Here is a 22,555-nt window from a genome sequence, read left to right on the forward strand (position 1 = left end):
TTTATCTTATTTTATTTACCTTCTATCAGTCTTGGCAGGCATTTGTTTGTTTTAGTGTTCTTTTATTAAAATAATTTTTTTAATGTTTATTTATTTTTGAGAGAGACAAAGAGAGACAGAGCACAAACAGGGGAGGGGTAGAGAGAGAGGGAGACACAGAATCTGAGGCAGGCTCCAGGCTCTGAGCTGTCAGCACAGAGCCAGACACAGGGCTGAAAATCACGAACTGCAAGATTATGACCTGAGGCGGGGTCAGACACTCAACTGACTGAGCCACCCAGGTGCCCCTGTTTTAGTGTTTTCTAAGAACTCTGACTCTGTCGATTCTTTCTGTCACCTTTTTTCTATTTCATCAGTTTCTGTTCTTTATTATTCCATACTTTTTTGGGGTTTTTTGCTGTTAATTTCTTTCTAACTTAACAGATTGACCTTACTAATTGAAAGTTGAAAACTTACTAATTTTCAACCATTTTTCTTTCCCTAGTATAAGTTTTTAAGGCTATAGATTTGCCTCTAAGTTGACTTTTCTTGTATCCCACAAATTTTTATATGGTATGTTTGTTATCTTCCAGTTCTTGTTTTTTTTTTTTTTTTTTTTAATTTTTCAGCATGACTTCTTCTAACCTATGAAATATTTAGAAGTTTTTTTTTTCTCTATTTGTGTTTTTTAAAATTTTCTTTCATTATTGATTTTTGAACTTAATTGTATATGATCAAAGCCTGGGAACAATATGATTGATATATATTCTTTGAAATTCAGTGAGATTTTCATTATCTTCCAGTATATGTATTAGTTTTCTGTATGCCTCATATATGCTTGAGAAATGTTTCTTCTTTCTTTCTTTCTTTCTTTCTTTCTTTCTTTCTTTCTTTCTTTCTCTTTCTTTCTTTCTTTTTCAAGAGTGAGCACGGAGGGGGGGAGAGAGGGAGAGAGAACCTTAAGCAGGCTCTGCGCCCAACATGAAACCTGGGCAGGGCTTGATCTTGCCACCTTGAGATCACGACCTGAGCCAAAATCAAGTTGGACACCTAACTGAGCCACCCACGTGCCCCAAGAATGTTTATTTTCTAATTGTTTGGTATATGATTCTGTTTAAGTTCTGCTTATTCATTTTGTTTTTATTTTTATTTTTGACCTATGAAAAATTGGAGTGTGTTGAAATCACCCATGACAATGCCAATATGTCAGTTTCATCCTGTAGTTCTAAAAATCCTTTGAGGCTTTTTTTTCCCTTGCCAAGAGATGGTGAATTTTGTTTTGTCTTGTCTGGATAAATATTTGATTTGTTCAGGAATGTTTCAGGGCAGTAAGAGTAGGAAAAAGCACAGGATGTAGAGGTCTATTCTGAATAATCCTTTCCCCTCATTTTAATCTTATTCATCAGAGAGAGTGGCATATTTTCAGTACTGCACTTATAGGCTGGATTCTTCAGGTTTCTTTGGCTCAGGTGCAGAGTTGGAATTTTGATCCTTTTAGCATGTTTCCTTTCAGACTCCTTCCATTTGTCTTTGTTCCCTTCCTATCTTAGGCCATGATGGAGTTCCCACTTCTACGTTTTTGGACACTCACCCCATCTAGTTTATTTTCATCTTCCCAGGTTCATCCTTCCTGAGATGATAGAGCTGGAGCTACTTTCCCCCCATGCCTTGTAGGAGATTGCTGCTCTGTTTGAGCTCTGAAATCAGCACAAGGATTAGCACTTCACCAAGCTTCCTCTTTTAATGGAGGGGACAGCATTACCTTCAGCAGCTAATCAGGTTTGGGTGGATTAGAAGTTGGAGAGTGGCAGTCTTCTGCCTTACTGTTTTATTTTCCAGACATCTCACTTTCTCTCCTTCATGCATCCTGCTCTGACTTCTGACAGATGCAGCTGAAGTCCCAGTTTGAGATGACTCATTTCCTGTCCTTGACCATTCTTGTTCTGGAGTTTCTTTGCCTTGCCAGTTTGAGTGTCTCTCCTAGGGCTGTCATTCTAGTTTGGGTTCATCTAACTGATGCTGCATTGTCTCCTGTTACTTGTGTAGCTGCTTTTTTTACTTCTTATTATTCTGTTATAGCTGGGTCAATAGGCTTTGCTGCTCCAAACATAGAATCTGCTCCACTAAACTGGGAGGTGCCAGCCAAGGAGTCCTCTTCCTTAGGAATACTCTGCAGCTTTAGATTCAGTTTGGTTCTTTGGGAGAGACCTCTGTCATCATGTCTCTAATCATCCCCAGAATAATTGTCTTTGGAGCTCCTCACTGACCATCATGTCTATCATATTGGTCTTCATGGTGGTCCCACTCCCTCTGTAGTCATCATCCCTTAGTAGCCACTACCACATTCACTTCTGCTGTTTATCCTGGAGCCATAGCTTCAATCATAGTCTCTGCTGTGTTGGTCATTTTAGCAATCCTGGCCTCCATAATGATCATGATATTTGTCTTCACAGCTGTCATCACCTCTTCTAGGTAGTCATCCAAGCTGTGTGTTTGGATGTTTTCTGAGAATCCTGATTTCTTCCTCAGCCAGAAGAAAAACCATCCTTGTCTTTAACTTGAGCTTAATCAGGAGTATCCATTGGAATTTTAACCAGAAACTCTTCATTGAGGGCATTGAGCAAAGAAGGCAAGTTCTCAAACTCCACATAGTCAAAACCTTTCAATCTCTTTGAGTTGCTGGGTTCACATGGTAAATGCACTGCACTGATAGTTAATCCTCTAAAGAATTCCTTAATGGAGACTTCTGTCACATCACCAGTTGTGTTTCCTAGAAAAGTGGTATAGAGTAGCAATTTGGGAAGATGGCTCTGGTCAATAATGGGTTGCCAGGCAGCCTGTAGAGCAGTGGTCAGGATGCAGTGATTAGTTGGAGGTGCCTTATACATGCTGTTATCATTACTGTATCAAGTGGTTGATACATCTTCCAGATCAGTCCCACTTAGTGGTTTGGAGACAGGGATGCTTCCCCTACCAGTGCTATCATCCTCAGCCAGAAAGTCTGTTGGGGAAATGGTCCTCCCCTTCTTTTTTGCTGAGGCTGCTATGTTGGGGAGCATTTTCTTTTAAACATGCAAATTAAAAATTTTATGTCTATTTACTGAATTGAACGTCTTGTCATTTTCTTTGTTCTCCTTAATAATGCTGTTTGTCTGCTTTCATAACTAATCCCACCTGTCTTTTTGTTTATATTTGTCTCATATGCTATTTTCCATATTTTTAAAAATTCTGTTAGTATCTTTACTAAGTGTCTTTTTTGAAATTATCCATATATATTTGTTGTGATTATTTCTGTATTTGGATTCTCTTTGTGCTTTCTTATAGTTCTGGTTATTTATGCTTTTAAAAATCTGTCTAGACTTTTATGGATTAGTTGAATTCTTGGGTTTTTTAAATTCTTTTCTACTCTACTAGCTTGGAAATTATACTGTCATTTCTATTTTATGATTACCCTTGAAATTCTGCTGAGAGTGCAGTACAGTCTAAAATTAAACCAGATTATAATCCCTCTGCAAGGGATTTACATAATTAGCTCCTATAATAAAATGTTGTTGTTATTTTACTCAGACAATATTTATTTAGATTTACTTATATGGTTACCAATTTCTTTGTCCTTCTTTCCCTTGCCTCTTAGAGCATCCTTCTGTGGTAATTTTATTCGTATATGAAACATGTTCTTTAGATTTTCTTAAGGTAAAGGTCTACTGTTGATAAACTCTCTTTTGGTTTTTCTGGCAATGTCTTAATGTCTTCCATATTCTCCAAAGAGAGTTTTAGTGGTTGAATAATTTTTGTCTCAGTTCTTTGTAGATATGCTTGTTGTACCTTCTATGCTTTCATTGTTGTTAAGAATTCTGTCACATTATTCTCTTCCTTTGTAATGTCTTCTCTCTGGCTGCTTTTATTTAACATGGTCCTTTGTTGGTGTCCTGCAGTTTCACTACTGTGTGGCCACATGTGAATGTCTTTATTTTTATCCCACCTCTTTTACATATACATATACATATACATATACATATACATATACATATACATATACACATGCTGTATTTCTTAGAATTGTGGATAAATGTCTTTCATTGTTTCTAGAAAATTAAGTCACTTTCTCTCCTAGTATGACCTCCTCTTTCTTCATTTTCTGGAATATGAGTAGAAATATATGTCAGATTACTTTCATGTCTTTTAGCCTTTCTTTGGTATTTTCCATCTGTTTATTTCAGTACTTACTTGTTAATGACTTTTGCAGATTTATATTCAAATTTACTGATTCTTAAGTTCTATCTGGTCTGAATAAACTATAGAATTTAATAATAATATATTGAGATCATCTCATTAGTTATGACGAATGTGGCATACTGATGTGAGTTTTTATATACCCCACATGGAAGCTGAGTGTGGGATATATGAGAGCTCCATTATCTTCTCAACTTGTATAAATCTGAAACCATTCTAAAAGAAGGAGTTTAAGCAAATTCTGTCAGGTTTATTTTTCAAATATGCAATGCTATTTTTCCAAGTCTTTTTGCTTGACCGTGTTTTATCTTTTATTGTTAAAACTAAATTTTTAAAAATTTATACTTAATCTGTACTATTAATCATCATAATATGTAAAGTCCATGTAGGCTCAGAGAGTATTATTTTTTGTTTCTACTCATGGTGACTTGTTTTCTTATAAGTTTGATTTTTTTTTTTTTTAAACCGTAAGCTCATAACTGGTTGCTCTTTATCTTGGGTAATCACAGTGGCTTAAATTGGGGTCCATTCCTGCGAGCATATGTATATTTCTGCTGTGTTACAGGTTATAGCAGACTTGGGTTCTTGCTTCTTGTGGGAGTCTCTGCTCCCTTACCTTGCAGCAGACCGAGTGCTTTATCTCTTGATCCCAGCGCTGCTATCAGCATGCACATCCAGGGCAATATTCTAGTTAAAAAAAATGTATTTTTTGCTTACTACTCGCTGTTATATTTCAGCTTAGTTAAAAGGTTTTTTTGTTGTTGTTTTTTTGGTTTTTGTTTTGTTTGTTTTTTTGCTATTATATGGGGTGGGAGCAAGCTTGATAATTTTTTATACTTCTTGAAAATATAACAGTGTTTGAAAACTATACTGGTTTTAATTTATCCAGGATCTTTTACACTGAAGCAGGAGGACCTTTCAAAATATTTAGTATACCAGCTACTTAAAATTAAAAGCCTTCAGTTTCAAACCTTCACCATTGATTTTCTTCATTGTCCATGGATTATTGAAAGTTTCTATTCCCATTGATTTTCTTCTATGAATATGACACCTGACGTACCTGCAGGTGATATAATCCTTGAGTTGGTTTTCTCACCTGCAGAATAACAGCATTGGCCTAGATGAGGTTGCAGAATCTGTGAATAAATGTTAACCAAAGTTAATTAATCAAATAGTAAGCAACTGTTTATCTTTTTTTTTTTAAATTTTTTTTAATGTTTTTATTTTATTTTTGAGAGAGAGACACACAGTGAGAGTAGGGGAGGGGCAGACAGAGATAGAGACAGAATCTAAAGCAGGCTCCAGGCTCTGAGCTGTCAGCACAGAGCCCAACATGGGGCTTGAACTCACAGACTGCAAGATCATGACCTGAGTCGAAGTCAGACGCCCAACTGACTGAGCCACCCAGGTGCCCCAACTGTTTACCTTTTTATACACATACACACATATATACAGACACATAATATATGCAACTATAAATAAGTGAAGAGAGAGTATAATGATTTTGAGAGTGTTAGATTCCTGAATTTGGGGGAATGATCTAAATGGAGCATAAAAAAGACTACAAACAGGGAAAAACAAGATAAACATTATGTTCATTAATTTCTCTTCATCTTGACTAGAATGTTCCATTTTATCCTTCCTTTAGTGGGTTAAAGGTGGATAGAAATTTAGTCTTAAAATATTTGCCATGTAGAAAAAAGGTGAAGTAGCTCAGCTTTGTATTTTACTTTAAAAAGTAAAAACTGAGGTGAAGGAATGAAGTAGAACATGGAAAAAATTAACTAAAGAAATGTAAGATTTACTGGAGACAGGATAACAAATGCAATATATAAATCTAAACTAGGTCCTATAGTGAAAAAATATGATAATGCCTTGTTTGTGACAGTCGAAATTATAGAATATGGACTGTATAATAGAGAATAGTAATGTACTAGTTAAATCCCTGAATTTGGTCGTTGTTCTTGTGTTATTTAAGAGCTTTGTATTAGGAAATACACATTGAAGTATTAAAAGGTGAAGTGCCAATTTACTTAGGTGGTTCAGATAAGTAAGCAAGTAAATAAATGAAGTATATCTTATATAATAAAAACTATTTGTATGTTTATTTTTTTTATAGACTAACCCTGGATTCTTAGTATCATCATTTATTTTGTCCAAATTGACCTAAATTTGGTTTATTGGCCATATTCTTCTTTAATGCTTATAGTACTAAGTTTTCATTTTAAATGGAAGACAACTGTGAATATGTCATTTGATGAGTTGAAAATAATGTATTAGGTACAGTTTCCTAATTGATTTAAACTGTTTTAATCATATTGAAAGTTACACTCCCTTGTCTAACACCTGAATACACTTTTTAATAGGTTTAAGCTGAATATTGGGACATGGCCACTGCTTCACCACGTTCTGATACTAGTAATAACCACAGTGGGAGGTCACAGTTACAGGTAACTGGTAAGTTATTTTCATAATAACTTAATATAGCAATTCCCTGCTGAACCTTCCTTTTTAATACGCAATTCAGCAAACTTATTCCATAAGTGTCTTTTCTTTTAGTTTCATACTGTGGTATGTTTGTTGCAATAGGCCTTAAAGGTAGAGACCTTCTAAAGTATTTTATTTACTCAGTAAATATTTATTGACCCTGTGCTGAATGCAGGGAAGATATATCCTCTTTGGTAGTGGGAAAATTTGGGTTTTAGAAAAAACATCATTGAAATGGTTCTTAAATGGTTACTAGAGTAGAGAAGGATGTTGAAGGCTGTTTTTCATTTATTTAGCCATCCAATCATTGGCCAGAATTTAATTGGAATTACATATAAGAAAACATAAGGCCCTAGTTCTCCAGGAATTTACTGTGTAGTATTAAGACAGGTTTGTTTTATATGGACAATTATCATTCAGAGTGATTATTAACTAGATGCAGTGAGAACTTAGAGGAACGTGTCTTTACTCTGCTTGGGATTGGAGATGGCCTGCAGACACAGGAGAATAGGGTAAGAGAAGGACTCAGAGCATAATACTTTAACTCTTGCAGGAGGAGTCAAAATTCATCTCAAATTAGATTGGAAGCAAAGAGCATTAGAGGGAGAGGGAACAGCATTTGCAGAAGATTAGAGTCTTGGTTAGCAGGTGAATTCATTCATTATATATCAACAATATAAATAACTGCAAGATAAAAAATTCCTGGAGGTAAAATATATATTGGGGAGAGGGAGAGGGAGGGAAGAAAGTTTATAATAGCAAGATTGGCAGTGGAATTCTAGTTAGACAATGAAATGAAATAAATATATGTACCCAAAGGAACCAAGTTCTAAAATAATAAGTGAAAGATGTGGAGTAGTGTGCATAGTATACAACCATATGGATATAAAAAAGGAGGGATGTGTGTATGCAGCTCTGTGCTTAGAATATCAGAACCAGTATTTGCCTCAGGAGAGGTGGGATTGAGAAGATACTGTAAGAAGATACTGTAATTCCTATGGTACTTACGCTATGAGGTCAGTTGTTCCTAGGGTTTTCAGTGACCAGGGCTAGGAAATGTTTATGTCTTAGAAAGCAAAAACCAAATCCTGAGTTCATGCTGATATTTCAAATTCAAAATGGCTGTAGTCTCTACATACCATTTTCCACTAAAAGGAGAAAAATGATATTTTTACTTTATTTGACTTTATATTTCTATCTCTCTTTCTCTTAACCCAAAAATCTTAATTCCAGATGACATTAACATAATTATGTCTGTTTTATCCTAATGCACACATACAGATTGCCAACATTAAAATTACTAAAAACAATAGACCCAGTTTATGATTTCTTTGTAAGTTGCCCTCCTTAGGGTGTATAGTCAGAATACCATGTTTCAAAGTAACTTAAAATAGTTTCCCATTTGGTTATATCACCAAGTTGATAATCAGTTGGGCTTATTGCTTTCAGTTATTTTTATTTTTGTTTATTGCATGTAAAACATTTATATAGTTCTGGAGTTAAAACTGTTAAATCAAGGTGTATTTGGAGAGGTCTGGTTACTCCATGCCACTCCTCCCCCTTCTCTCCTTACCTAAAAATGTACATAAACATTTTTATTAGCTTTAGTTTGCTTTTCCATTGCTTCTTTTTGTTTTTTTAATTTTTTTTAATGTTTATTTTTGAGAGAGAGAGAAAGAGGGAGACAGAGCACGAGCAGGGGAGGAGCAGAGAGAGAGGGAGACACAGAATCTGAAAGGTTCCAGGCTCTGAGCTGTCAGCACAGAGCCCGATGTGGGGCTCGAACTCATAAACCGTGAGATCATGACCTGAGCTGAAGCCCGACGCTCAGCCGACTGCGCCACCCAGGCGCCCCTGCTTCTTTTTGAAAATTTAAGCAGATATGTATAGTATATGTGTTCATATCTCTCCTCCCAACCCCCACTTCTTAGGCACTTTTCTTCATTTTACAGTATTATCTTGGAGCTTGCTCCATAGCAGGGTATATACCTTTCTGGTGTTGCATAGTATGTGCTCTGTTGAATAGACATACCAAAGCTAATTCAACTAGTCTCCTGTTGATGGACATCAGGATTCCATTCTTTTGCTATTACAAATAGTGCTACAATAAAGATTTATGCAAATGTCATTTCTTGTTTTTGCTCATGTGTCTTTAGGATAGAATCCTAGAATTAAATTGCTGAGTCAGGGAGTAGATACATGTAATATTGCCATTTATTGGCAAATTCCTCTCCATACGGTCTGTACCATTTTGTGTTCCTGGATATCTAAGAGAGTGCCTGTTTCCCCATAGCTTCATCAAAAGATGTTATCAAGCTCTGGGTTGTTGACAGGGAAGAAGTAGTATCTTGGGAGCGCCTGGATGGCTCAGTTGGTTAAGTGTCCGACTCGTGGTTTTGGATCAGGTCGTGATCTCATAGTTTGTGAGTTCAAACCCTGTATCGGGCTCTGTGCTGAGAGCACAGGCCTGCTTGGGATTATCTCTGCTGCTCCCCCACTTGGGCTCACTCTCTCTCTCAAAATAATTTTATTTTTTAATGTTTATTTATTTTAAAAGTAGTATCTTGGTGTCATTGTAAATATCATTTCTCTCATTATGAGTGAGGTTGAGCCATGTTTAAGGGGTATTGTATTTCATCTTCTGTGAACCATGGGGGTGTATGTTTTGAGGCAATTCCCTGGATGATTCTGATGTGTACTTCACTTCACAACCACCTAGGTAGGTAATTCCTAATATTTCTTCTTTTGCTCTACATAAGAGGCTTACAGCCACATTTTTCATTTTCAGTGTTATTTGTGCAGGACCTGTGGCTAACATATCTGAGGTGTAACTTTGTTTTTGGTCCTGACCTTTGTGTGAGTTCTTAGTTGAAATAACAAAAACTTGATCTGATTGATTTGAGCCAAAAACTAACTTACTGAACAGCTATCAAGTAGCTCATAGAATCACCATAAAGTCTAGAGAACCAATTGGAAAATAGTTGTGGACCAGAGAAGTGCAAGTAGCCAAGATAATGCCACCATGGTATTTATCATTTTGAGTATCAATTACTCTTTTGAAATACAGTGATGGTCTTGGGAAACTGAACTTGGACCTATGCTAAATGGCACCAGATTTTAGTCCTTGCTTTTCTCTTTTCCCCTTTCCTCCCCTCCCCTTTTACCTTTCTTTCATTTTGTTGATCTAATTTTTTAAAAATACGAAGCACCGTATAATCCACAATCTTAACTGATTTAACAATACCTTTTGGAATAAATATTTACTATTTTACTAGTAAAGACTGAGAATCAGATCAAGTGTCTTCTGTTAGGAAAATCCCAAGGTTTTAGAAGTCTAAGTTGTCTGTCGCTCCTTTTATTAGAGAACAGTGACCTCTGTTGATATTTCTTCTTTTTGTTTTTGTTTTGTATTGATATTTGTTTTATTTTTAAAATAATCAGTACCATGTTTAAGACCCTTCTGCTATTACAGTTTGGCAGGTATGATTTATAAACTGACATATTCTATTAACTGATTTATTTTTATTCCTATTTCTGTTCTTAACACATCTGATTGGCAGTAGCAAATAAGAATATGAACATTGATCATGGAAAGAAGGAAAACTGTAAAAAAAATTAAAAGAAAGTTACCCACCGTAATATCGTGATCTACTAGAGTAAAGCATGCACATAAGCATAGTAGCAAACATACGCATACCATCTAAAAATAGTTGAGATTTCAGGCTTTCTTTAGGAAAGGATAAGAAACAGAGTGCAAGGCATATAAAAATGTAAGACTTGAGATTGAAAAGCTACTGCACTGTTATGTTCACATTTGTAAATTTTTAGCTATTGTGTCTTCTATTACTTTCACCTTTTAAATTGTGATCATATGTATCATAATTTTGTATGAGTGTTTTAACTTTAACTTTATTTAGCTTTATTCTTTTCAAATGCTTCAACATTTATGGAATAATCTATCTTTTCCCATGGATTTGAAATGCTACCATGATCATATACAAACATCTTATTCTTTTTTTCATCTCTGCCCTTACATCGTAGATTATTTTAATTTTAATTTTTTTTTAATTTTTTTTTTAATGTTTATTTATTTTTGAGACAGAGAGAGACAGAGCATGAACAGGGGAGAGTCAGAGAGAGAGAGGGAGACACAGAATCTGAAACAGGCTCCAGGCTCTGAGCTGTCAGCACAGAGCCTGACGCGGGGCTTGAACTCACGAACCGCGGGATCATGACCTGAGCGAAGTCGGACGCTTAACCGACTGAGCCACCCAGGCGCCCCTTTAATTTTCATTTTGTAGTACTTTACATAATATATTGGGAGAAGTCTCATTACTTGGTATTTTAAAATATATCTGCACCATTCTTTTTTTTTTTTTTAACCTTTCATTTGAATTTTTGAGTCGTGCCTTCCCTTTTCCTCTGCTGCCATGCCGTCCCAAAACTCCCTCAAAACCAATGTTAATGTTTTCATTTAGATCGTTTAAAAATAATGTATTAAGGGTCCCTGGGTGGCTCAGTCAGTTAAGCATCCATCTTCGGCTCAGGTCACAATCTCACAACTCATGAGTTTGAGCCCTGCATCAGGCTCTGTGCTGACAGCTCAGAACCTGGAGCTTGTTTCAGATTCTGTGTCTCCTTTCCCTCTCTCCCCCTCCCCTGCTCCCAGTCTGTCTCTCTCTCAAAAATAAATAAACATTAAAAAAAAATAATAATGCATTAAATTAGAGATAATTGAAATCTTTCATTGTTAAAACTGCCAAATCCAGGAATATATCATGTCATTCCCATCAAGTCTTTTATGTCTATCTGTGAGGTTTCATAGTTATCTTCATGCAGATCCTCTACATTTATTTATTACTAGATTTGGGGGGGGTGGGTAGGCATTATTATTTTTTTCCTGTTTTTAATTTAATTTATTTCTTGGGGTATTTTTAATTTATTTTTTTAATTTACATCCAAATTAGTTAGCATATAGTGCAACAATGATTTCAGGAGTAGATTCCTTAATGCCCCTTACCCATTTAGCCCATCCCCCCTCCCACCCCCTCCAGTAACCCTCTGTTTGTTCTCCATATTTAAGAGCCTTTTATGTTTTGTCGTCCTCCCTGTTTTTATATTATTTTTGCTTCCCTTTCCTTAGGTTCATCTGTTTTGTATCTTAAAGTACTCATATGAGTGAAGTCATATGATATTTGTCTTTCTCTAATTCGCTTAGCTTAATACCTTCTAGTTCCATCCATGTAGGTGCAAATGGCAAGATTTCATTCATTTTTATTGCTGACTAATACTCCACCATATGTATACATGTGTGTGTGTGTGTGTGCGTGTGTGTGTGTGTGTGTACACACACACACACACGCACACACACCACATCTTCTTTATCCATTCATCCATCGATGGACATTTGGGCTCTTTCCATACTTTGGCTGTTGTTTCATGTGTCAGTTATCCATCTGGATGTTGTCTATGAAGAAGTGTCTATTCATGTCTTTTGCGCATCTCTTCACTGGATTATTTATTTTGGGAGTGTTGAGTTTGGTAAGTTCTTCATATATTTTGGTTACTAACTTTATCTGATATGTCGTTTGCAAATATCTTCTCCCATTCTGTTGGTTGCCTTTTAGTTCTGCTGATTGTTTCCTTTGCTGTGCAGAAGCTTTTTATTTTGATGAGGTCCCAGTAGTTCATTTTTGCTTTTGTTTCCCTTGCCTCTGGAGACATGTTGAGTAAGAAGCTGCTGCGGCCAAGATCAAAGAGGTTTTTGCCTGCTTTCTCCTCGAGGATTTTGATGGCTTCCTGTCTTACGTTTAGGTCTTTCATCCATTTTGAGTTTAGTTTTTTGTGTATAGTGTAAGAAAGTGGTCCAGGTTCATTTCTCTGCATGTCGCTGTCCATTTTTCCCAGCACCACTTGCTGAAGAGACTGTCTTTATTCCATTGGATATTCTTTCCCACTTTGTCAAAGATTAGCTGGCCATAGGTCTGTGGGTCCATTTCTGGGTTCTCTATTCTGTTCCATTGATCTGAGTGTCTGTTCTTGTGCCAGTACCATACTATCTTGATGATTACAGCTTTGTAATACATCTTGAAGTTCCGGATTGTGATGCCTCCTGCTTTGGTTTTCTTTTTAAATATTGCTTTGGCTATCCGGGGTCTTTCTGGTTCCATACAAATTTTAGGATTGTTTGTTCTAGCTCCTTAAAGAATGCTGGTGTTATTTTGATAGGTATTACATTGAATTTGTAGATTGCTTTGGGTAGTATTGACATTTTAACAATACTTGTTCTTCCTATCCATGAGCATGGAATGTTTTTCCATTTTTTTGTGTCTTCTTCAATTTCTTTCATAAGCTTTCTGTAGTTTTCAGTGTATAGATTTTTCGCCTCTTTGGTTAGATTTATCCTAGGTATTTTATGGTTTTTGGTGCAAGGAATTGATCCCTTGATTTCTCTTTCTGTTGCTTCATTATTGGTGTATAGGAATGCAACTGATTTCTGTGCATTGATTTTATATTCTGTGACTTTGCTGAATTTATGGATCAGTTCTGGCAGTTTTTTGGTGGAATCTTGGGTTTTCCGTATAGAGTATCGTGTCATATGCAGAGAGTGAAAGTTTAACCTCCTCCTGGCCGATTTGGATGCCTTTTATTTCTTTGTGTTGTCTGACTGCTGAGGCTAAGACTTCTAATACTGTGTTGAATAACAGTGGCGAGAGTGGACCTCTCTGTCTTGTTCCTGACCTTGTTCTTGAAAAGCTCTCATTTTTTCCCCGTTGAGGATGATATTAGCACTGGGTCTTGAGGTGTTCTTATTATGAGTGGGTCTCTTAAATGTCTCTTTAGATACACGCATACGGACTCTTTCTGATAGATTTTTCAGTATTTATGTAATCTTAGAAGAGAGGACGTTTTGTGAATAACACCAAAGGAAACTTATTAAATGGAAAAATATGTAATTCACTAATTAGAATCTTACTTGAATTAACAAGGTTATTTTTTAGTTACTTAAAATCATAGCATTTTAGTTATTTATATTAAATTTTTGCCCAAATTGTATCTTTTAAAAATCACTTTTTTTTACCTTGCTAGCACCTAGTATTATTGAAGACTTTGCCAATAAAAGGTGTAAAATGGATAGATTTTGAATGTATCTGTAATTAACTCAGAAGAGTTAATTCTATACAGTAAATATGAATAATAATAATGATAGAGTAATAGTTACCATAAGTGGTTGCCAGGCATGCATTTATAATAATTGTACTTGCAGGCTTTTCTTCACCAATCCTAAGAATCAGATACTATTGTTCCCCTATTTTTCAAATGAGAAAATTGAGGGTCAGAGAGGTTAATTGATTTACTTAAGGTCAGGTATCTAGTAAGTGGCAGAGTTAAAATATGAACCCAGATGTGTCCACATATGACTTATTTTTTTTAAAAGCAGTTTTAGGTTCACAGCAAAATTGAGAGGAAGGTACAGAGATTTCCCATATACCTCTGATCCTACACATGCACAGCCTCCTCCATTAATAATCATTCACCAGAGTGGGGCATTCATTACAATTGATGAACCTACTTTCACACATCATAGTCACTCAAAGTGCATAGTTTACTTTAAGGCTCTTTCTTGGTGTTATACCTTCTGCAGGTTTGGACAATTGTATAATGACCTGTATCCATCTTTATAGTAACATAGAGTGTTTTCACTGCCCTAAAATTCTTCTGTGCTCCATCTATTCATTCCTCACCCATTCCCCAAGCCCTGGCAACCACTGATCTTTTTACTGTCTTTCCTGGAATGTTGTATAGTTAGAATTATGCAGTATATAGCCTTTTCAGATTGACATTTTTCATTTGGTAAAACTAAATAAAACTTAAATATGCATTTAAGTTTTCTCTAGGTTTTTCTGTGGCTTGATAGCTTATTTCTTTTTAGTTTTGCATAATATTCCATTTTCTGGGTATACTACAGTTTGTTCATTCACCTACTGAAGGACATCTTGGTTGCTTCTAAGTTTTGGCAGTTATGAATAAAACTGCTGTAAATATCCATGTGTGGTTTTTTGTGTAGATACAACTTTTCACCTCCTTTGGATAAATACCAAGGAGTACAATTCCTGGCTCATATGGTAAGCCTGTGTCTAGTTTATAAGAAACCAACAAACTGTTTTTCAAAGTGGCTGTACCATTTTGCATTCCCACCAGCAATGAGTAAGAGTTCCTGTTCCTCCACATCCTCCGCAACATTTAGTGTTGCTGGTGTTCCAGAGTTTGGCTGTTCTAATATGTATGTGTAGTGGTATCTCATGGTTGCTTAAATTTGTTTTTTTCAGTTAACATTTTAAACAGCTTTTCATATGCTTACTTGCTGTCCACATACTTATTTGGTAAAGTGCTGTTAAGGTCTTTGGCCCATTTTTTAAAAATAAGGTTGTTTTCTTATTGTTGAGTTTTAAGAGTCCTGTATATATTTTGGACAATAGTTCTTTATCAGATGTGTCTTTTGCATATATTTTCTCTTATTCTGTGGTATGTCTTCTTATTCTCTTGACATTGTCTTTTGCAGAGCAGAAGTTTTTAATATTAATGAAGTACAACTTATCAGTTGTTTCTTTCATGGATCATGCCTTTGGTGTTGTATTTAAGAAAGCATCACTATACCCAAGGTCATGTAGATTTTCTTATCTTCTAAAGAGTTTTATGGTTTTATGTTTTATTTAGGTCTGTGATACATTTTGAGTTAATTTTTATGAAGGATGTTAGGTTTGTGCTTGCATTAATATTTTTGCATGTGGATGTCCAATTGTGCCAACACCATTTGTTGAAAAGACACCTTTTGCTTTTAACACCATGCAGTATTGCCTTCCCCTTCTAGTGTATTGATAAGCCCTGCTTATTTTGAGGAAATCACTCTTCAATTTGGAGTGAAGAATCTTGGGTGGGGGACTTTTTGAGAGAGAGATGTCTGTGCCTTCTATGTCACTACAGTGGTGTTGAACTTAGAGCAATTTGCAACAGAAGGATGGGAATGAGTTTTGCCAAGACCCTGATAATAGCACTTCAGGCATTCCATTGAACACTCTGATTGTTTTATGTTACCAGTACTTAATTATAGTATTTCTTTGAGTCTCTCTTGCTGTACTTCAGATATTAATTAAAGATATACTATATTTCAAATACTTGTGGCAGTATTTATCACTTTGTATTTCAGTGATTTATTTGTGTGACTGTTTGTTACTATTTTCTCACAGTAGAATGGAAGGCATTAGCTTATGTTCCTATCCTTAACATGTGATACAGATACGGCATGGAGGAAGTGTTCCACTTTCTCATCTCAGACCCATGTATTCATAGGTAATAGATGATAGAGGTGATCTTGATAAGTTGTTATTACTGCTGGCAGTCGTAGTTTGCGCTGAAAATACATACTCCTTATTTGAATTAGTAGTTGTAAAAATTATTTAAAATTAATTGCTTAGCTTAAATTAAATAGGTCTTCCTCCAAATCAGGTCAATTTGATATAAAATTCACTTTCTGTGAAGGGTTATGGTTAATTTTTCAAATGACATTTTGATATTAATGTTTTTATTTGAAAAAGCAAATACTTCCCTTTTTTTGGAAACCAAAAAACCAGATAAAGCATTTTTTTAAATATTGCCCAAGTTCATATAATTTTCAGTAGGCAAGTATGAAACACTACCTGTAGTGCACAGGTTAATAGGTATGTTGAATCTGAAGATACTTACCTTTCTCTTGATGCTTGATGCAGTTCATTATTAAATTCAAATGGTTGGCAAGGATGTGGAGAAATTGGAACCCTTATATCCTGCTGGTGGGGATGTAAAATGGTACAACTACTTTGGAAAACAGTCTGGCATTATTCAACAGAGTTATCATATGACCCAGTAGTTCCACTCCTAGGTGTATGCCAAGAGAAATGAAAACATATGTCCACACAAAAACTTGTGCATGAATGTTTATAGTAGTATTATGCACAATAGACAACAACCCAACAACAACAACCCGGTAGAAACAACCCAGATCTCTATCAACTGATGAATGGGCAGATAAAAAGGATACCTGTACAGTGGAATATTATTTGTCAATAAAAGGAATGAAGTACTGATACATGCTACAACATGGATGAACCTTGAAAGCATGCTAAGTGTGAAAGAAGACAGTCACAAAAAACCATATGTTATATGAATCCATTTCTGTGAAATGTCCAGAATAGGCAAATCTATAGAAATGGAGAGTAATTGGTAGTTGCCTAGGGCCAAGGGGGAGGGACTGGGAGGAAATAGGGTGACTATGTGGGGTTTCTTTTTGGGGTGATGAATATGTTTTTAATTTGCTTATGGTGATGGTTGCACAACTGTGAATATATTAAAACCATTGAATTATAGGGGCGCCTGGGTGGCTCAGTCAGTTAAGCATCTGACTGGCTCAGGTCATGATCTTGCGGTTTGTGAGTTTGAGCCCTGCGTCGGGCTCTGTGCTGACAGTTCGGAGGCTGAAGGTGCTTCAGATTCTGTCTCCCTCTCTCTCTGCCCCTTCCCCCGCTTGTGCTGTCTCTCTCTGTCTCTCAAAAATGAATAAATGTAAAAAATTAAAAAAATAAAAAAACCATTGAATTATACAGATTAAATGGGTGAATTATATGGTATGTGAATTTTATTTCTGTAAAACTGTCAAGAATTCAAATGATTCTTGGGCATTATCAATAATAGCCCTTTTGTATTGTTTCTTCATTCTCCAAGGAAAAGAGTTTAAGTTGCTTAAGAAGCACAGTTCCGTTTTTATTGATTTATTACTACAAAATACTATTTGTTTACATGTATTCACTACTGATTATCATGTTTCTGTTAGTTTCTAGTGCCAAACTAAAAAGAAAAAAGAACTGGTTTGGAACAGCAATATATACAGAAGTAGTTGTAGATGGAGAAATTAAGAAAACAGCAAAATCCAGTAGTTCTTCTAATCCAAAATGGGATGAACAACTAACCGTGTAAGTACCTTGCATAGAGAATGCAAAATTTCCAAAAGGGAAAGTATGCTTGAAAATCTTTTGTGATTTTGTTGTTGTAGTTGTAGGATGACTTCAAAGTAGGAGTGCAATTTTCTAGTGTGAATATACAATTTTAAGTATGATGAGACTTTTGGTTAATTTTATTTTCTTTAGAGAGGAAGTATAATAATTCTTGCTTTTTGCTTTATTAACTGAATTATTCCATATACCCATATTTTCTGTTACTGTCTTGTAAAAATAGTGTAAAAAATCAGTTATCCTTAATTTTGTCATTTGAAACATAATGTTGGCATAGTAGAAGTGTTAAAAAATAATGCCATCAGTTGTCTTAAATCTTTAGGAATTTGTTCAAATAGAAATAGTGTTATTGTGAAATCTCAACAGGACTCTTGATCTATTGCTGCTATTTTGGTTTGCTAATTATAAAAATTCTTAGTTACTGAAGTCCTAATATATGTGAAAGCAAATCATTATTTTTATTCATAATTCAGATAGTTTACTGTTTCATACAGTATTTTTTCTCAAACTGAATTCATGGCTTTTTAAAAATTATTGAAGTAAATGTATACTCCTGTATTTTTGTTATAATTTTACCCATACAGAAATGTGACCCCACAGACTACATTGGAATTTCGAGTTTGGAGTCATTATACTTTAAAGGCAGATGCTTTATTAGGAAGAGCAACCATAGATCTGAAACAAGCTCTGTTAATACACAATAGAAAATGTAAGTTTTTGTTCTGATCTTTGTTTCTTTAAAAACTTATTTTAGACTCTTTACAAAGTATCCCGAAGTCCAACAGCAAAAAATAGTTTTGTATTTACAAAAGAGAACTTTTAGTTATTGCCTGTGATTGCTTTTAAGTTTGTGGTATTACATGAAATAGGAAGTACTGTGACCTTTCTCCATCTAGCAGATTTACATTATCCGTGAGTACCCTGTTATCAGTGATCATCAGTGATTTATTATTTTCTTATTACATACTTTAAAACTTGACAAAATGATCATAATTTGAGCCTGTTGCTAACTTTGTTAGTAATTTGTACAGGATAAATTCTTACTCACATTTTCTTATTGTATAACTAGTTCATTATAGAAAATACAGAGAATATACAAAATCATAGAGGAATATAAAATATCTGTAATTCTATCCGAGGATAACCACTCCTAATAACTTGGTCTCTTGTCTTTTTACTGTTCATAGATACATATTTCTTTTTTTGCATCTACTGGTTTATCCCCTGCTTTTTTCATTTAACAATGTAATATGAACATAATGTTTACATGATACTAAATATTTCTAGCCTGGGTAAGGTGGTTTAAGCTTCAGTTATTTGTAAATCTCCTTCATTGCATGCAAAAATTTTGGGGTATCCTTATGTTCATAATTCTGGGATAAGAGTTCATTTCTTTTAGCAAAATCTCAAAATATTGGGTGGTCCAAAGAGTCTGGTTTATGATTTAACTTATCCCTTATTATTTAACATTTAGGCAGTTCCTAATAGTTCACTCAAACCAGTGCCCCTGTTCAGATATGTAAATCTTCCTGTGCACTCCTTTATTTCTTTAGAAATTTTCTCATTTCCAAAAGATGTGCTGAGTTACAGGCTAAAATGCTAATGTTTTAAATAATGAGTTGATTTTTTAAAGTTTTTTTCTGTTTTTAACAAAAATCCACATACAACCTAAAAATCCGTGTTTGATGTAGTTTTTGGACATAGGAGTTATGAGTCAAGAAAATGTATAAGCCTTACCAATTTTTATGTGTACAGATGTTTTAAAAAAGTACTCTTTTGAAGCAATGAAAGTTTAATTCCCTGCTATGCCATGGCTTTTGGTCATGCAATTCTCTCTTGGTTATAGAAATAAGTAGTAGGTCTTTTAAGCATATAATACCCTGCCTGGTCTGATGGTGGCTGGATTTGTGCTTTTTTTCTTGGCTATATGGCATTATTGGTGTAAATATATAATACCTCAGTTAACTTCTGTTATTTCAGAATTATGTTTGGTTTTGCCAATTTATATTAGCTCTTTCTGCATTTGATTAAGTTTTGCATGAGACTTTTATTTTTATTTTGAGTATACTTGATGTACAATGCTACATTAGTTTCAGATATACAACATAGTGATTTAACAACTCTATATTTAGGCTGTGCTCACCACAAGTGTAGCCACGGTTACCATACAAAGCCATTATAACACCACTGACTATATTCCCCATGCTGTACCTTGTATGCTTGTGACTTATTCCATAACTTGGAGCCTATGTCTCCCACTTCTTCACCCATTTTTGTCCATCCCGAATCCTTCCCCTCTGGCCACCATCAGTTTGTTCTCTGTATTTGTGTGTCTATTTTCTCCACATGTAAGTGAAATCATATGTTATTTGTCTTTCTCTGACTTGTTTCACTTAGCCTCTAGGTCTGTCCATGTTGTCGCAGATGGCAGGATCTCGTTCTTTTTTAGGGTTGAGTAATATCCCTCTGTGTGTGTGTGTGTGTGTGTGTGTGTGTGTGTGTGTGTGTGTGCGCACGCACACACACGTGTGTATAGATACATATACACACATATATGTATATATGTACATATATACACACGTATATACATATATACACACACACACTCCACATCGTTTGATTTTTTTTAACTTTTTTTTTTTTTTAAGTTTTATTTATTTTGGGAGGAAGGACTGAGATAGAGGGAGAGACAGAATTCCAAGCAGTCCCCACACTGTTAGCCTGACCCAGGGTTGAACTCACAAACTGAGATCATGACCTGAGTCCGAATCAAGAGTTGGACACTTAGCTGACTGAGCCACACAGGTGCCCCCACATCTTTTTTATCCATTCATCTATTGATAGACATGGGTTCTTCCATATCTTGGCAGTTGCAAATAATGCTGCAGTAAACATAGGGATGCATGTATCTCTTCGAGTCAGTGTTTTCGTTTTCTTTGGGTAAATACCCAGTAGTAGAATTACTGGATCATATGGTATTTCTATTTTTAATGTTTTGACAAACCTCCATACTGTTTTCCACAGTGGCTGCATCAATTTATATTCCCACAACAGTGCACATTCCCACAACAATACATTCTCCACATTCTCCCCAATACTTGTTATTTCTTGTTATTTCCACATTCTGACAGGTGTGAGGTGATACCTCATTGTGGTTTTGCTTTGTATTTCCCTGATGATTAGTGATGTTGAGCATCTTTACATGTCTGTTGGCTATCTGTACGTTTTCTTTAGAAAGATGTCTGTTTAGATCCTCTGCCCATTTTAAATGTTTATTTATTTTGAGAGAAATAGAACAGGCCAGGGAGGGGCAGAGAGAAAGAAAATCCGAAGCAGACTTTGCTGTCAGCTCAAAGCCCCGACATGGGCCTCACAAACTGAGATCATGACCTGAGCTGAAACCAAGAGTTGGACACTTAAGTAAGCCACCCATGCTCCCCTCTACCCATTTAAAATCAGATTATTTGGGGTTTTTTGGTGTTGAGTTTAGAAGTTTTTTGTTTTTGTTTTTATTTGTTTTTTTTTTTTTTATCAGTCCCGTATTGGATAGATCATTTGCAAATATCTCCTCCCATTTACTAGTTCCCTTTTTGTTTTGTTGATGGTTCCTTTGTTGTGCAAAAGGTTTTTTGTTTGGTGTGGTCCCAATAGTTTACTTTTGCTTTTGCTTCCCTTGCCTGAGGAGACCTTTCTAGAAAAATGTTGCTAAGGCCAGTGTCAAAGAGATTACTCCCTTTATTTTCTTCTGGGAATTTATGATTTCAGATGTCACATTTGGGTCTTTAATTCATTTTGAGTTTATGTGTGTGGTTTAAGAAAGGGGTTCAGTTTCATTTTTTTGCATGTAGTTAGCCAGTTCTTCCAGTACCATTTATTGAACAGACTGTCTTTCCCCCTGTGAATTCTTGCCTCCTTGGTCATAGAAAAACCATATAAGTGTGGGTTTATTTCTCGGCTCTGTATTCTGTTCCATTAATCTATGTGTCTATTTTTGTGCCAGAACCATACTGTTTGATTATTATTGCCTTGTAGTATATCTTGGAAGTCTGTGATTATGATACCTCCAGGCTTTGTTCTTTTTCAAGATTGCTTTGGCTGTTTGGGCTCTTTTGTAGTTCCATACAAATTTTAGGACAATTTGTTTTAGGTCTGTGGAAAATACTATTGATATTTTGATAGGGATTGCATTAAATCTGCAGATTGCTTTGGGTAGTATGGACATTTTAACAGTATTCTTCCAACCGATGAATATGGTAATGTCTTTCCATTTCTGTCATCTTCAATTTGCTCATTAGTATTTTATAATTTTCACAATATCAGTCTTTTACCTCCTTGGTTAAGTTTATTCCTAGATATTTTATTCTTTTGGTATAATTATAAATGGAATTGTTTTCTTTTTTTCTTAATTTTGTAAAAAAAATTTATTTACTTAAAAATTTTTTTAATGTTTATTTATTTTGAGAGAGAGAGCGCACGAGCCGGGAGAGACAGAAAGAGAGAGAGAGAGAGAGAGAGACAGACAGACAGACAGACAGAAACCGAAGTAGGCCCCAGGCTCCATGCTGTCAGCACAGAGCCCAACATGGGGCTTGAACCCATTGGCTATAAGATTATGACCTGAGCCAAAGTCAGATGCTTAACCTACTGAGCCACGCTGTTGCCCCAGAATTGTTTTGTTAATGTCTCTTTCCCCTACTTCACTATTAGTGTATAGAAATGTAACAGATTTCTGTATGTTAATTTTGTATCCTGAAAGTTTACTGCATTCATCTATTAGTTCTGATAGATTTTTGGTGGAGTCCTTAGGGTTT

At 35.3% G+C, this 22,555-nt stretch overlaps 1 protein-coding gene and 1 pseudogene across 7 annotated transcripts in view; one reads left to right on the forward strand and one right to left on the reverse strand.

Moving 5' to 3' along the window:
• WWP1 (WW domain containing E3 ubiquitin protein ligase 1) overlaps positions 1-22,555 on the forward strand; it is a 134,975-nt gene that overhangs the window by 27,556 nt on the left and 84,864 nt on the right. For 3 of the 7 annotated variants that reach the window (XM_042923119.1, XM_042923124.1, XM_042923118.1), the window contains exons 3-6: positions 2,433-2,608; positions 6,579-6,669; positions 17,567-17,705; positions 18,329-18,453. In XM_042923119.1, coding sequence (XP_042779053.1) covers positions 6,600-6,669; positions 17,567-17,705; positions 18,329-18,453 — 334 coding nt within the window. In that variant the 5' untranslated portion in view covers positions 2,433-2,608; positions 6,579-6,599. Of the gene's footprint in view, positions 1-1,652; positions 1,759-2,432; positions 2,609-6,578; positions 6,670-17,566; positions 17,706-18,328; positions 18,454-22,555 lie in introns of those variants that run through there. The other 4 variants (XM_042923123.1, XM_042923122.1, XM_042923120.1 and 1 more) reach the window with 3 other exon arrangements.
• LOC122210453 lies at positions 1,148-3,047 on the reverse strand (annotated as a pseudogene).

This window comes from Panthera leo, chromosome F2, assembly GCF_018350215.1.
Source record: "Panthera leo isolate Ple1 chromosome F2, P.leo_Ple1_pat1.1, whole genome shotgun sequence".
NCBI lineage: Eukaryota > Metazoa > Chordata > Mammalia > Carnivora > Felidae > Panthera > Panthera leo.